This window comes from Protopterus annectens, chromosome 12.part0, assembly GCF_019279795.1.
Source record: "Protopterus annectens isolate FY-2018-M chromosome 12.part0, PAN1.0, whole genome shotgun sequence".
NCBI classification, from domain to species: Eukaryota; Metazoa; Chordata; order Ceratodontiformes; family Protopteridae; genus Protopterus; species Protopterus annectens.
The window spans coordinates 148,875,783-148,892,904 of record NC_056746.1 but is presented as its reverse complement, the minus strand read 5'-3'; the positions used below and the strand labels follow the sequence as shown (position 1 = coordinate 148,892,904).

At 38.9% G+C, this 17,122-nt stretch overlaps 1 protein-coding gene across 2 annotated transcripts in view; it reads right to left on the bottom strand.

The window, feature by feature from the left end:
* Window positions 1-17,122, bottom strand: part of PDXDC1 (pyridoxal dependent decarboxylase domain containing 1) — a 674,140-nt gene that overhangs the window by 434,306 nt on the left and 222,712 nt on the right. For both annotated transcript variants that reach the window (XM_044089172.1, XM_044089173.1), the window contains exons 6-7: window positions 1,261-1,450; window positions 1,047-1,115 (exon numbers count right to left, since the gene is read on the bottom strand). In XM_044089172.1, the coding sequence (XP_043945107.1) occupies window positions 1,047-1,115; window positions 1,261-1,450 (259 nt within the window). The remainder of the gene's footprint in view (window positions 1-1,046; window positions 1,116-1,260; window positions 1,451-17,122) is intronic.

Here is a 17,122-nt window from a genome sequence, read left to right as displayed (position 1 = left end):
GACAGTTCCTTTGAAATTTAGGAAATGTAAGAAAAAATGTTTAAATCTCTGTATAACTCTTCCTCTTTCTCGTATCTTTTTGAAAACTTAAGCAAAAGCATTAGCAAATAAAAAGTCTGTAAATTTCAGACAAACACTACTGATGATGCCAAACATAACATAAATTTTACAAAAATATACCCTCACAAAAAGGATCTACAAGGTACAACTGATAAGTGAAAGAAGGGCCAACCCTACCATCTATACTTAAATGGTTAACTGGTTGTTAACTGGATATTTCAGTACTTTAAGTGTGCAAGTGGCTGCAACCTTTTCTTCTCCTAGAAGGTGTGAGTTGAAGTACTAGGAGAATAGTTATTTACCGCAGTTAATTCAGCTAGAGGTCACTGATGTTATGGGACAACTCCTCCCCTAAAGAAGAAAAGTTATATAGCAGTCTATCCTGCTCCTAACCAGTGAGCACTCCATAACCCAATTATTCTCCAGAACACAGATCTCTGGCATCACACATGAAAATTCAACTGCAGTATGAGTGGGCCAGCTCAAACCTCAGTGTCTTAAGCAGAGTATTTCACAATGGATACTTGCGTAATATCCTCTCTTTGCCAACTGTGGTCTTACATGTAGAGCCAATGAGAGACTTTGAGACTACCTAAAACTAAGCTTCTTGCATGGCAAACCAAATCAATGGCACATAAAGGCAGAGCAGTAATTGAATGCGAGTGGGACAGCTTTTTTTTTTTGTAGCTTTTATGGGGACACCAAGCCAGCACTGGGACCTAGTCAGCTGCCTAGGTAGGCTTGTGTTGGATTCGGACCTTCCTCACTTTGTTTTACAAACATGAAAACTTAAAAATTATAACTAAGTAGTACATATAAATATTTCTGTTAAGATGACCAGGACTAATTTGGGGTAACTGCTGAAATTCCTTGCACTTTTTAAGTTACACCACCAACTGTCCAAGGGGGTAATTACAGTAAAATTGTGAACAGTGTTTGGGTAAGACCAGCAGATAAAAACAAAGAGGGATAAAGTCTCAACTTACCATTTGATGCTGAGATCCAAACATAGTATTACAAGGCACACTGCAGAAGCTGGAGAGAGGCAAGCCAAGCTGTAGAAAAAAACTGGCATTAATGCTATATCCATGCCTACTATTAAACAGATATGCTTATAAAGCATATGTTATACAATGTGTGGATTTTTATCACATCAGTGGATTTTATTTACTTGCCCAATCAAATGTATACTTCTTTTACCTGGTTACACAGATATTGTCCTAGTCCTGGTCTGGATGCAGCACTAATATAGATGACAGGTTGTTTAGTAGTCAGGACATTGAAACCTTCAGTGATATAGTCATCATACCGAGAATGGATAATTAGTCTGCAGACTTTTAAAAGGCCTTCCCGGTCATCTTCGTGATAATATGCTGAGCCATTTTCATACCTGAGTATGTGGGAATCAGATGGTCAAATATGGTCACATGGGAATGTCCGACACTAAAACTTTGTTGCAGGTGTACAATTCTGTGACAAGTAATGCAAGCATTCAACTAAGACTTTTACTGTAAACAAAAATACTGCAAATCTGATGAGAATATTAAAGTTGCACAGTAAAGTTATCAATAAAAGGTTTAAACTATTTGTTAGTTAACCCCATTCGCTATAGAATAATTCTGACGCCAAACTGTGCATGAAACTAAATACTAGCATGTACAATGGGTACCATATGGCTGGGTGCATACTACAAATAATGTTAAACATACGTGCATGCAGCTGAGAACAAAATGCATTGCTATAAAAATAATGCATGATGTTACTAATATCCATTCTACAGATATATTTATACTTGATACCTCTTAGACACTACTTCTACAGTTCATACATTCATGCTTTGATAATTGTAAAAATAATATGCTTTTATGAAGTAATGTCCATTTAGTGTCTAAAAGTATCCCTATTTCCCTAAGAGAAAGAAATAAAACACCAAGTGACTTTAATTTTTTTCAACAGTAAGGGTCTCATATTTTCTTGTAAAGCACAGATTAGTTCTGTAAGCTGAACAAAAGGTTGAGTTGTTTGTACCTCCCACTTCTCCCTCCCCAACTCAGTCCTGTCTATTTGGCACATCAAAAGTCATTATTACTACTGTATGCAGCATAATGTCATCATGAACATGTATACAAACATCTACAACTAGTGCTACAGCAAGCCACAGAGTGCAAAACATTGAAGGCAATGGGACATATTATTAATCAATATATCAACAGCTGAAGACATCTTACTATTTTACCAAATGATTTAGCTGATTATGACATTTCCTCTTGGCCTTCATGACATAATCACCCTAACTCCCACCCTACACCCCCCATTATAATTGCCAGGTGCTCATTTCTTCTTGAAAAAAAGAACTTTCACTTCTCAACATCTTACGTTGTATTGATCGATTCCAGTTATTTAATACAAACTGATGAATATACCTTACAATATTCACAAAATTTAGCAGTGTACTGTTGAACATAAAAACTGACATGACAAAGCCTGTTATTGAGGAAGAAAACGGCAGCATTTTTAGTTTCTTATTGCAAGACATACCTCCTCATTAATATCAATGGTGAACTGCTTTTATTGGCAGTTCATCACTTTGAAGTTTTTATTCATTCACACAGCAGTTTGCTTTGATGTTTGCCGATTTGCAAACTGGTTTGCTTTGATGTAGGCAGCTCTCTAGAAGCATCTTTTTTAAAGCATGAGTGTCACCTCTGCTGCAAGGTGGACATCATTCACCTATTAGACTTTGAGGCATAACTGTTAAGGGACCCTACCACAAAATCTTTATGCCTGTTTTTATTCTTTTCTCAGTCTCAAAAAAGTAAGGCTGGATCAGAGAAAAAAATAAACATATGTAGTAAGCAACACCAGCAAATGATGTAGTGGATACACAAACAAAAACTAACCTTATAGTTAGTCATCCACCTGTCCTCTAAATTATTTGTTGTGGTGCACTCATAGCTAACCAAGCAAGGTAGACTGGACTTCCCTAAAGCAGCAAAAGACCTCAGGTCATTTTGCAAGACTCCCCGGGAAAGCCCAGATATATATAACATTGTATAACACTGTATATACTACATTGTATAACATTGTATATACTACACTGTATATACTACATTGAATATACTACATTGTATAACACTGTATATACTACATTGTATATACTACACTGTATATACTACATTGTATATACTACATTGTATATACTACATTGTATATATTACACTGTATATACTACATTGTATAACATTGTATATACTACATTGTATAACATTGTATATACTACATTGTATAACATTGTATAGCACTGTACATACTACATTGTATATATACTACATTGTATAACACTGTATATACTACATTGTATAACATTGTATATACTACATTGTATAACATTGTATATACTGCACTATATAACATTGTATAACATTGTATATACTACATTGTATAACACTGTATATACTACATTGTATAACACTGTATATACTACATTGTATATACTACACTGTATATACTACATTGTATATACTACATTGTATATACTACACTGTATATACTACATTGTATATATTACACTGTATATACTACATTGTATAACATTGTATATACTACATTGTATAACATTGTATATACTACATTGTATAACATTGTATAGCACTGTACATACTACATTGTATATATACTACATTGTATAACACTGTATATACTACATTGTATAACATTGTATATACTACATTGTATAACATTGTATATACTGCACTATATAACATTGTATAACATTGTATATACTACATTGTATAACACTGTATATACTACATTGTATAACACTGTATATACTACATTGTATATACTACACTGTATATACTGCACTGTATATACTGCACTGTATATACTGCACTGTATATACTACATTGTATAACATTGTATATACTACACTGTATAACACTGTATATATTACATTGTATAACATTGTATATACTACATTGTATAACACTGTACATACTACATTGTATATATACTACATTGTATAACACTGTACATACTACATTGTATAACATTGTATATACTACATTGTACATACTACATTGTATAACATTGTATATACTACATTGTATAACACTGTACATACTACATTGTATATATACTACATTGTATAACACTGTATATACTACATTGTATAACATTGTATATACTACATTGTACATACTACATTGTATAACATTGTATATACTACATTGTATAACATTGTATATACTGCACTGTATATACTACACTGTATAACACTGTATACCACTGTATATACTACATTGTATAACACTGTATATACTACATTGTATAACACTGCATATACTACATTGTATAACATTGTATATACTACTGTCACATGTCTTGTATTGATTTGTATTTAATCACATTTAAGTTTCTGACCTTTAATGTCTTGTATTACGCCATATATTACTATGTTTTTCTTTATTCTTATTTGGTATGTCTACTTACCACTGGAGCTTTTCTTCCAGGGTCTCCGCTGAAAAAAGAATGTGTGTCCAGTCGGACTATCCCGGTAAACAAATGCAAAATAAAATAAAATAAATAAATATACTCCTCTCCAGTATGTCCTATGCCTGCCATGGGGCCGGACTATAGTGAGTCATGTCCAATATATCTCTCATGGGTGCCCAAAGCACCTCAACTGGCTCCCTCTCAATTTGAGGGAGGAGCAGAATCCCTACTTTGAGTACCCTAGACTGCCATTATCTTTGATATGCCATGGAGAATAAGCTCAGCAACACAGTGGAAGAAAGTACAGCCATGCAAGTAAACTTACAGTAATTGCAGATGTTTCAACAGATCCCTGCTGCAATAGCCTAAGCTATATGGGTCCTACCCACTGTGAATGACCAGCTTCACAGCACCCTCCCTGTTCTCCAAAGTGAGTGATCTATGATCATTGTTGCAGTAGCCTCCCCACCCTCCAGCCCCTTCTTAAATATATCTTTGCCATTGCTGGAGTGCAGTTTGGACCATCCTTTTATGTTTATGGTTATGATTTATAGTTTATTTCCTACTAGTCTAGCATTGCACCTTTTTGTGCTTCCACTGCCTATTGTATGGAGCTTTACTCAAACTCCTGACAGAGGGAATGTAGGGAAGGTGCCCAAAGCTTTAGTCACAGGTGGTAGGAACCACATAGCCAGGCTACTGCAAAAGTGACCTATGTCTGAACATCCTCAGTTCTGCTTCCTGTATCTACGAGTTCATCTTTTCAGACACTCTGAAAAGCTCATGCCCATTTGGAAGGATAGAAACACAGGCTAACAAGTACAATGAGAGAAGCTTCATCCTATGACTTGGCTTTCATTTTGACACAACTGTCCACTATAAGGTCTGCAATACCACTGCTGCTGCTGCCCATACTCACTGGTTCAGTCTCCTCATGTCCTCTATCCATACCGATGAACAAAGAGCCTGAAGATAGCTTAAACCTCTCCAGTCAATACAGCTGCTCCCTCTCCAGTCTTCTGAGAGAAATCCATTTGTTTCTGGGACAGAACCATAATATTCTGTTTGGAGGTACTGATTTTCATCCCAGCCACATCACACTCGACAGCAAATTGCCCATCACAAGACAGCGGTTACAGTCACTTCAAGCTAAGAAGATAAAACTGACAGCAAAAAATGGATGCAGCCCTCAGTTTCCTAAACTGGATATCCTCTAAATCTTCTGTGCCTTGATGCCTTGTTCACGAAAATCATGAACAGGAAAGAAGAAAAGACACGCCACTAGCACAGTCCTACAACATTTGAATGTGTCGGATTTAATGCCGGGACACAGACACCACTCACTCCACAAACACAGAAACAAAACAACATGCAATAAGCTTCAGATCATACTGTTGTAGCATCTTCTATAAGACACTCTGGGGTGTATGGTCTTAAGCCATCTCCAGGTCAGCAAGAAAAATGCAGACTGTACTGGCAAACTCCCATTATCCCTTTAACAACTATGCAAGGACAAACTGCTGGTTAGCTGTTCCACTGACAGGACAGACTCTGCGGTGCCATTTTTGAATTAGAGGCACAACTGTCAGACAGGTCCTCCTTCCCAGAACCCTGGCAGAGGCTTTCCCATGGAGGATGAGTGTAATCACGCGACAACTGGAACACACCCTTCCACACCCTGTTTTCGAAATGGGGACCATCACCTAATTTACCAGTCAACAATTACTGTCCCAGCCTTCTAAAAAAACACTGAAAAGGTGATTTTACAATGCCATTACAATGCAACAATCCTCACAGCCTTCCACACTTCTGGAAGGATCTCATCCTCTTCCACAGCCTTGGCAAGACAGAACTGTTTAACTGCCACAGTGATCTTGTGTACAGAAATGGATCCAGCCTAACCAGTTGTATTTGATAATGTATTTTCAAAGAAGGGGGTTGTCTGTTGGATTTTGGAGTTTTCACCATGTTCATTCACAGTCTCAAACTCCACACTAGAGGTCAGTATTTCCTCTTTGAGGCCATCTAGAAGGCATTCCTTATGCCTTCACCAATCTCTTCCTACATGTGGTCATACACTTTGGTTCAAATGGAGAGATGGTAAAGTCAGCAAGCAAAGGACACTAGTGTTGCTGGGACTGAATTCATGCTCAAGTCTTGGTGAGTACCTTCATGAGGAGGACCCTGTGTTTACAAAATCTCACCAAGACGACAGTGATATACAGACTGCATTTTATATAGCATATATCATGGACAGAAGTAGGTTAAACAATAAAAAAATACAGCTGTGTGCACAAGTGTCAGGATGAAAAAGTCCCCAATCCTGGTATGCACAATGGTCCCAGGAGTGCAAAAAAATTACAGTGCAGAATCCTCAAGACACAGAAACATTCCTAAAAAGGGGTTAGGCCAGGCTCAGGGAGAGGATGCCCCTCCTGCCATTGTAGAAAGAAGTAGCAGTCCACAAAAAATACAAAAACTGGCAGGCCAAAACACAGCCATAAAAATGATAAGAGTGGATTATTCAGGATAAGGAAGAAATGACGCAAGAAAATCATAATTTTCAGGTAGAAGATATTGAAAATGTCCAAGAGAGAAATTAGAGGAAAGAAAAATACTTGCACAAGAAAAACTGACAAAAGCTTAAAATGCAAATTTGTTTTCATTAACACAACAGATCCATGAAAAACATTACATAGACCAAGAAACTTTGGGTCATTTGGAGAAAGAAGCAAAAGAGGAAGTGCAATCATATAAAGAACAAAACCTAGACATTTTTGAAAGGTATAAAAAAGAAACAGGGACATGGGAAAGAAAGAGAAATCGCATATTGTGCAATACTTATGTGAAGGAGAAAACAAAACTAATCAATGCAAAAAAAGCAGCCCAAACATATTTCAACAGAAATTCATGCAAAGGTACCCAGATATTGAACATTTCAGAATACAAACAATAAGATCACAAAGGGGAAATGCAGAACAGAAGATTAGTAAAGTAGAAGTTAAACTGAAACTGAAGCTATGGAATACCTGTGAAGTGAAGAGCTTAATGTAGAAAATCTAGCACAGGTTATGTCACAGTATGGTGGAACAATGAGTCTCCAAAGAAAGGAGAAATAGGTGGAAGGGAAAGCATCTGATCACTTGCCACATGAAGATATTCTGGAGCCATCATTAGGAAACCACTACAAAAATTCAGTTGGAGTTGTACAGCAAGCAAAGGAGCAGAAAACAATGTCAACTCTGACAGACACTGTTGTAGAGTGACAGGTCAGTGAGTTCCCACATGAAAGAGCAACGGGCGATGCAGGACGTCACAAGAAGACGTTCTGGAACTTTCTGTAGAATGCCCACAGGAAATGGAGAACAAAGATTGTGCCGTCAGTTTAGAAGAAAATGACCTAAGGGAAGAGTTGCTTGATTTACTATACAGATGGATAGACATATTAAGATCTATGAAAGAAATAGATTACAGAAAGTTAATAAGACCTAAAATGTTACAAATCTGATAAACAAACACAATAATCAATACTATTAACAGAAATTTGTGAGATATAATAGAAGCATATATTTATTTGTGTATTTGTGTGTTTTTGTTAACCAGGAAAGTCCAACTGGGCAGTGCCCATTTTCACCTGTGGCCCGTGAAGCAAAGCTCCACCACAGTACATTTAAATTAACAAGAGAATTTCAAATAGTTCTCAGAAAAAAAAAAGTTACATTTCTCAAGAAACAACAAAAAAAATTTCAAGACAGGTTTATACAGTAAAATATTTACATCAACAATCAAGTCCATCACTTGTTCTAGCTGTAAAATCTTGCAGAAGTAAATGGATTGTTACTGTAGAATGGAAATAGTATTGCAAAGAATTTTAGTGTGTTCTCATTTCAGTAAAGAAAGGTTTGCAAGGAGCTTAAGACATGTAATGAAGTTAGTTATAAAATTTTGTAGGAAGGCAGATTTTAGTACTGTACAGGTTTGTAAAGAGTTCGAGAAATATATTGAAGTTATAAAATAATGTAGGTGGGAGTGAAGATATTAGTATCATATGGAATAGTGGTAACAGCATAAGACAGAGAGTATGGTATAGGAGTGTTTCGATTTAAGCTGCCTGTTCCAAATTGGTGTTATCTAAAAGGTTAAAAATGTAGGTATACAGGAGAAAGGGGTAGAGCGGTGGATGGTGGCAGTTAGAAAAGAGCAAGATTAGAAGTATCGTGTAAGGGGGGTGTAGAGGGGTGTATTAATTCAAACGCAGGAGAGAAAGTCGTTGGGGCTGTAATAATTCAAGTAGAGGAGGACAAAAAGTTTGCGATAAACAAAAAGAAGTAAACAGGATACATTGCTGTGCAGCTTAATTAATAACAGATAAAGTATTAGCACAAAAAACAGAGCAATAAGGGAAAGGAGGGGAAGAAATTAAATGCCATCATGGAAGGCATCGAATAGTGAAACCTATAAAGCAATTAAGACAAGAGGTGTCACTGTTAGAAGAGTACAGACGAGAGAACAGATCAACAAAAATACTCAAAGATAAATGTGATAAAAGCAATGAGCAGATTCACAACAGATCAGGATCTATAGTATACTGTTGCAAATAATAAACTAAAGATATCAGCACAGGCAGAGAAACTTAGAAGATATGCTGTTAAATAAAAGGAAGGTACAAAATAAGCAATTTACTGATGACCCAAAAAATGTTTATAGAAAATTACGAAACAAAGCAAAAGGAATACGACCACCACAAAAAAAATAAATAAATAAAAAAATTAAAAAAAATGACACATTAAGGAGAAACATCTATGAAGACCCTGTGGAACATAAAGAAGTTGAATGGACAGAAGCTGTAAAAGAAACAGTAACAAGTTCAAATGTACAGGATATGAAATGGGATAAAGCAACTGCCAGAGAAATTGAAACAAAATTAAGAAACCTCCTAAATGGAAATCCCCAGACCAAGATGCAGTACTTAACTTCTTGCTAAAAGTATTAACATCTTTACATGAAGATTTAGCCATGACTAACTACCAAATGGAAAAAAATAAACAATATTCCTAATGAGTGATCCTACAAGGTGTCCTAAAAACTACAGGCCAATAATTTGCTTTCCGACAATGCATAAACTATATAGTGGAATTAATGCTGACAGAGTTGATGGTCATTTAGAAGAAAACTCAAGTCATGGCAATAGAACAAAAGGCTAACAAAAGAAAGTCATATGGAATAAAAGATCATTTGTTGTTAAATAAAGTCATACTGGATAATTGAAAAAATGGGAAGAATCCAAGTATGGCATGGAAAGATTACAAAAAAGCATATGAGAGCATTCCACATTCATAGATACAGGAGTGCTTACAAATGTGTAAGATATGCCCTAGATTGATCAATTACATTATCGTGACCACGAAACAGTGGCAAACCACTTTGCAGCTAAGCCATGATAAAGGACAAATTATTATCTCAAGGAGAAAAATTCAAAGGGGGTTATTCCAGGGTGACACGGTCACTGCTGTTCTTTTGTCTTGCCCTAAACCCATTAAGTTGTCTTCCTAACAGATTAGGTAATGGTTACAACTTGGTCCCAGAAAACAATGAAGTATAAAGACTTCTCATCTTCTTTTTATGGATGATTTAAAACTGCACAGTTCATCAGATAAGGAACTGAAAGCACAACTCCAAGTGGTTAAAATTTTCTCAAATGATAGAGGAATGGCATTTGGTCTTGCTAAATCTGCAAAAGCAACATTTAAAGCAGGAAAGCTGTGCATCCAAGAACATATCGTCTGGGAAAGGAATGTGATATAAAGGAACTTGAGCGCGAGAGAATGTATACAATATTTGGGAACTGATAAAGAATCAACAATAAAACATGAACAAATGTGAACAATATTCAGTAAGGAATACTTAAGAAGACTAAAATTAATACTGGAAACAGCCATGACATCTAGGAATATAGTTCAAGCTATAAACCAATTTGCCCTTCCTGTTCTAACTTACATTTTTGTTATGCATGACTGACCTCAAAAGGTACTGGATCAGTTGAACAGGAAAACAAATGCTTCATGCCTATCAAATGATATATAAAAATCACTGCATACCAAGATTATATATTCCTCGTTCTGAAGGAGATATGGGCCTCCTCAATATTGATTACATGTATAGATCTGCAATTGCAGGACTGCATACATATTTGCTGACCTCACCAGATCCAAACATGGTGAAAGTTTTAAAACATGAGGCGAACAAAGCTAGGGTGACTTCCCTGCCTAGTTTAGCAGAAGCATATCAGTGTCAAGCGGGAATGGAAATCAAACCAGAAATAGATAAAAATCAGGCAGCAATTGAATGTGCCAAAAAACAAAAGACAGAATATAACATGAAGGATCAGATAAGATAGCAAGAAATGTGGAAAAAGCATAAATATAGTTGTAAGCACAGAAAATTCCTGGAACAACCTCATGTTGATCAGGATCTGATTCAGGAATGGTTAAGGAGAGGTGAATTTAAATCAGAAGATGAAAGGTTAATGTTGGTGGCTCAGGATAGTGGACTACGTACACGTTGGTTGACAAAGTCCACTGAACATGTAGGGGAAACAGACAAATGCAGGTAATGCGAAACAGAAGTTGTTGGTGGATGTGATACACTAATGGCACAGGGCCTGTATGCTGAAAGCCATAACAATATGGCAAGAATGTTATATTGGGGATTGTGCAAACATCACATTAAAGTAGCTGAGAAGCATTGAAAACATGAGCTACAAAGCATTACAGAGACTCACGAAGTTTATATCATGATATCACCCATTACCAACAATTCATAAAAGAGATGCGAGAAAACCAGATACTGTATTCCATGAAAAGACAACAAAAGTGGCATTGATCACTGAAATTGCTACACTCAGTGATTACAGTGTCTTACATACAGAGAGAGACACAAAGTCATAAAATACCAGGATTAGCAGGCAGAAATGAGGGCAATGGGGAAGAAGGACACACAGACAGTTCCAAGAGGTGTAGAAGAAATGGGTCTCATAAAAAGGAATTTGCAGTCATGTTTAGATGGGTTACTAATGCATGTAACTGCATATGAATTGCAGAGGGAGTCAGTTCTGGGTGCTGTGAAGAACGCTTTTGGCTAACATCATAGACTGAAGCAATACTGATCTCATGAACCTAAATCATACTTTGACTTAGGAATGGGATCCATTCCCATCACTGTAACAGAAAACCAAAAGACTTGGAAAAATTACTCCATGACTATTTCAGCTAGTTTCCTAGCCAATCGATACCTACCAGTCAAATTTGGAATTCCCCTCACTAGTAATGCACAGAAAGCTTCCCTAACCTATCTGTCAGAGGGTCTTAGGGTCACTGCCATGATAAGCACTAATCATATTTTGCCCAGTAAGACCCTTGCACCACTTCAGTCACTGAACTGCTTGACCATGTTCATTCAAACTCTATACCTCTGACCGCTCTTTTCATACAACTATTGGGATTGGGACATCCTTCACAAAATGCCTGGTACTCAGTTTACAGGTCAGCACTTCTGTCTTGACTAGAGGGTCCAGAACATAATGGCCTCAGATCAGATAACGCAACTACAAAGGTGACCACAACCTTTTTGAGAAAAGTACACTTATCACTATCATTTCTTTGAATATGGTTTCCATTATGGACGATCAATGACTAGTAAAGAAATACAATACATATTTATGTCTCTGGATTAGATCAAACTTAAGCTACATCTCCCAATCATGCCTCTGCATCTACCTGAAACACTCCATGCGAGTGATGATACCTCCCAGCAAAATTATTCTGGAGTGTGATTTTTAATGTACTACTACTGTTTACAGCTCACATATTACAACATGTTAACTTCTTGCTTTCACGAGTTTATACTTCTGGCACATATGCCATACAAAATTCTTTCATTTTTATTCCACTCAGCTGTACTGACTTGCTTTCTAAGCTAGTATAGTCCAGTTTTCAGGTTAGTGCTGAATTCAGGGCTTGTGTTACAAATCTCTGTGTTTGCCCATACTTTACTTGGATAGAAGGAAGTTTCTCTGTTCACCTGTGAGAGAGGGGAGCTTTGAGCAGCCTATCTGTCCCTGAAGGAGTGGTTTCAGCCCAGAAATTAGTAGTTTATTGAAAATTTTGGGCTAATTTCTATCTCTCATTTCCCTGCTATAAATACCGCACATGCCCGGTTTTGCATGCCGGGCAGTGTCGGTTAGCTAGGGTACAACTATTCCCGGCTCCACAAAGTCTCCTCTTCAATTTTTCCCTTGGAACTAGACAAACTTTCAACTTAAGCATTCAAGCCATTTATTTCTCAGCCCGGCACTTGCTCAAAACTCTTAGCAAGCACTTATAAACCCTAGCACTAGACCCTCCTGTACTGTACAGAAGGACAAGGCTCTCTATTCAACCTTACCAGCCATCCAGTAAAACAGTTCACTGTACCTATCCAGGCATGTCCAAAGGGCAGTTTCTGGTGTACTCTCCAGTCCAACTGGTGAATCTGGGCATTTTGAGGCAATGTTACAACTGCCTCATGTACATAGACAATCCTCGCCTCCTACCACCAAACACTAATACATGCAAGAGATGCAATTATACAGCCAAACTGGAGGCTAAGCTCTCTCAACCCAAGACTGGATCAGACAGTCAAGAGGAGAAGGGAAATACTTGCATCACACCACCAGTCTCACATAGACCCATTAAACCAGCACCGGCAAAAAACACACATAAATACATGAAAACATACTCGAAGGCTCTAAATAAAAATCTGTAAAAGCAACAGAGACCTCCAAAGCAAACATCCAAGCAACCTCTACCCCCCAATACAAACCATGAAACACATACTTCACAAAACCAGTGTGCCATGCAATCACAGCCCTTAAGGCAAAATAACATACCCAACATGCTAGTAATAGGTGACTCTATAGTCAGGCACACTGACAACCCATTCACTAGGCTGAATAAGAAGGTTACTGTTAGCTGCCTGTCGGGTGCCAGGATCCGCCAGATAACACAAGCACTCAGGTCACTCCAGAACAAGTACAAATATGAATCTGTCATTGTCCATGTTGGTGTGAATGACCTGAGCCGTACCTCCCTGGACTACATAAAGAGACACGGAAGAGCTCTCTGATCATGTAGCCCAGGAGGGTATGACCCTTACCCTGAGTAGCATCCTGCCCTCACCAAGAATTATACCACGGTATAAAGAAAACATTCTCGATTTCAACAATTGGCTAAGTTTCTGGTGTAATTCAAAGGGGATCCAGTGTCTGTCTGCCTGGGTTGACATGCTCAACAAGCCACGCTGCTTCGTTAGAGACAGCTTGCACCAGTCACCCTTAGGTTTTCAAATAGTGGCCAAGGCTCTTGCCACCCCCATAGTGCCATTTTTAGGCAAGGCTCAAAAGACAAACCCACAGCCATAAATAGAACAAGTAACAAAAAACTGAGGGTAATGCTACTCAATGCCAGAAGTCTAAAGCTCAAAATGCACGCACTCTGGGCACTCCTCAGTATGGAGAAAATTGATATATGTGCAGTAACAGAAACCTGGTTTAAGGCTCCAGAGAGCACCCCAGCAATACCAGGCTACAACTCATACCATACATTTTGGCCACAGAACCCAAACCGAAATACAAAAGGTGGGGGCATATCCATATTCATCAAGAATACCCACACCTCCAGGTTAGTGGCACAGCACGATGCTTCAGAGATCATCCATGTGCAACTAACAATGGGCAAAACTGCAATTCAAATTGTAGCTTGCTCCAGATCACCTGCCATGTCCCAGGACCCCCCATTCCACGTTTCTGGAAACCCTGGGAAACATAAAGTCCTACCAAACACCCTAATATTGGGTGATTTCAATTATGCAAACATTAACTTGGAGAACTACTCAAATACTAACTCCCTTGCCCAACATTTCCTAGAATTTATAAACTCAAACGCCCTGGTTCAACTGGTCAACACTCCCACCAGAGGTGACAGCATATTGGACTTGGTCATCACCAACATAGGCGACTGGTGTTCCATACCGGAGGTCAACCTCTCGCTGGTTAGATCTGACCATAAACAAATCACTTTGGATATCCACATTCCGCCCCCACCCCCAGACAAGAAAACCACCATGAAAAACTTTTCAAAAGCAAACTTCACGTTACTTAAGACCGAAGTGGAAAGTTTCAAAGCCCCCATGCTAAAGGATAACACTGCCTAAGCTGCAAAATCCTTTACTAATGCATTCTACGGGCACCTACAAGAATGCATGGCTCGTGCTATCCCAAGCAAAACCAAGACTCACACCTCCAAGAAAAGAAAACCAGTCTGGTGGACTCCTGCCATAAACAAGCTATACAATAATAGGAGGAAACTAGTACAGAAAAGAGTAAAATCCCAAGAAGGGAAGACATCCCTGATCAGTATCAGCAAGTAACTACGATCCCTCACAAAATCATCCAAAAAAGAAAAATTGCCAAGGACTCCAAAGATAACCACAAGGCATTCTTTAGCTATGTCAAGAATCTAAGTGGCAATGCTCAGATCTGCTCGGAGTTAAAGCAGAATGGCACAAAATACACTGAACCGACCGATACTGCCAACATCCTGGCAGACAGGTTCAGCGCAAACTTCACCCCCAAAAGGGCCAATAACCATACCAGAAGAATGTAGAGTCCCTGAAATCACAGACACTTAGGTTAAAACAGCCCTCTCCAAAGCCAAAAACACAGCATCAATGGGACCAGACAGTGTCCCACGCTGCGTCCTACACGAGCTCAAAGATGAACTAACCCCTCACCTAAACACTGTTCAAACTCAGCCTCTCCACAGGCTACATACCCATAGTGGCACACAGCAACAGTTATTCCACTCCACAAAGGAGGAGCCACAACAGACCCCAGGAACTATCACCCTATAAGCCTGACTTGCTTGATCTGCAAGGCTATGTAGTGCATCATCATGGAACTCATTAACAGAGACACTGGGAACCTCCAAAACACTGAACTCTACCCAGTTCGGCTTTGTTAAGGGCAGATCATACCTCCTAAACCCGGTGGACTTCTTTGAGACAGTTACCAAGGCTATAGACGAGGGAAAGGTGGTACACACAGCCTACCTAGACCTCGCAAACGCCTTTGACACCATTCCCCATTCTGGTATTATAGACAAGTTCACCACCTTAACATAAACCCCTACGTCACAAGATGGGTTGCCAGCTGGCTCACAGACAGAACCCACATGGTAAGAGTTGCAGGAGCTAGGTCCGATTCTAAACCGGTTAAAAGTGGCGTTCCCCAGGGCTCAGTCCTAGGACCCCTCCTGTTTGGCATATACTTCTCAGAGGTACAGGCAAGCACAGGAGGACTATGGCTGACCAAGTTCGCAGACGACTGCAAACTAGGGGCTATAATTGACTCTCCGGCTGACGCAGACATCCTCCAAAAGGGTCTCACTGAGACAGATACCTGGTGCCAAAATCATGGCCTCAAGCTAAATGACAAAAAGTTCATAGTCATCCCCTTTGGAAAAAAACAAAGTACCCACAAACTACCACATAGGTGGTAGTCCCCTAAATACAGAAGACGTAATAAGGGATCTGGGGACCCAAGTAGATAGTAATCTCATCTTTGATAACCACATTGCCAAAGTGGTTAGAAAATCCTTCTACGTGGCCCACCTAATTACAAAAGGGTTTGCATCCAGATCAAAAGAGGTCATTGTGCCCCTCTACTCCTCACTCATCAGACCCATCATAGAGTACAACGCCCCATTTGGGATGTACCTTACAAGACACCTGCAACAGCTGGAAAGACCACAGAAGTACCTCACCAAGGAGGATCACTGTCCTCAAACAGATGCCCTATGCAGCTCAACTGAAGATACTCCAGCTGTACTCGGTTGCATACCGCCAACTCAGAGGTGATCTCTGCCTGACATACAAGGCCATGTCCAACCCAGAATTGATGGACATGCTCCACCTAGAGAAAACCTTATCCTCTTGAGACACACTCTAGGGATCTAAACCTCACCACAACAATAAATAGTACGTGCTGGAGGGATAGATTCCTGTCCCAGAGATTTCCAATGTTTTGGAACAAGATTCCAATCTACATTAGGCAGAGCTCCTCACTAACACTCTTCAAAAGAAACCTTGACAAGTGGATAGGAAAGTTTACCCTGGGGATCACTTCAGTGGCTGTGCTGGACAGAGGCACAAGGAACTAATCTAAGGGGGCGGCGAAAGCCAACACATTCTGCCTGGGCTCATAAATGTCTTCGGGCAGATAGCCTAGTACCTACCTATGAACCTACTGTGTATTATGTTACTGTGTTGTTTATCTGCACTGTGATACTTTCTGTGGTCATTCATTGTATTTGTCTATGGCCCAAGCTTACTGCTGAAATTGGTAATTGGAAGAGTCCACAACTATTAAATAAATACACAAACAGAACTACTGGGTCAATGGTACTGGTACTGGGTACCCTGTATCAAGCACTGCACCTGCTGCCTTTGTGAAAGAGACATTCTCTGAACAGCT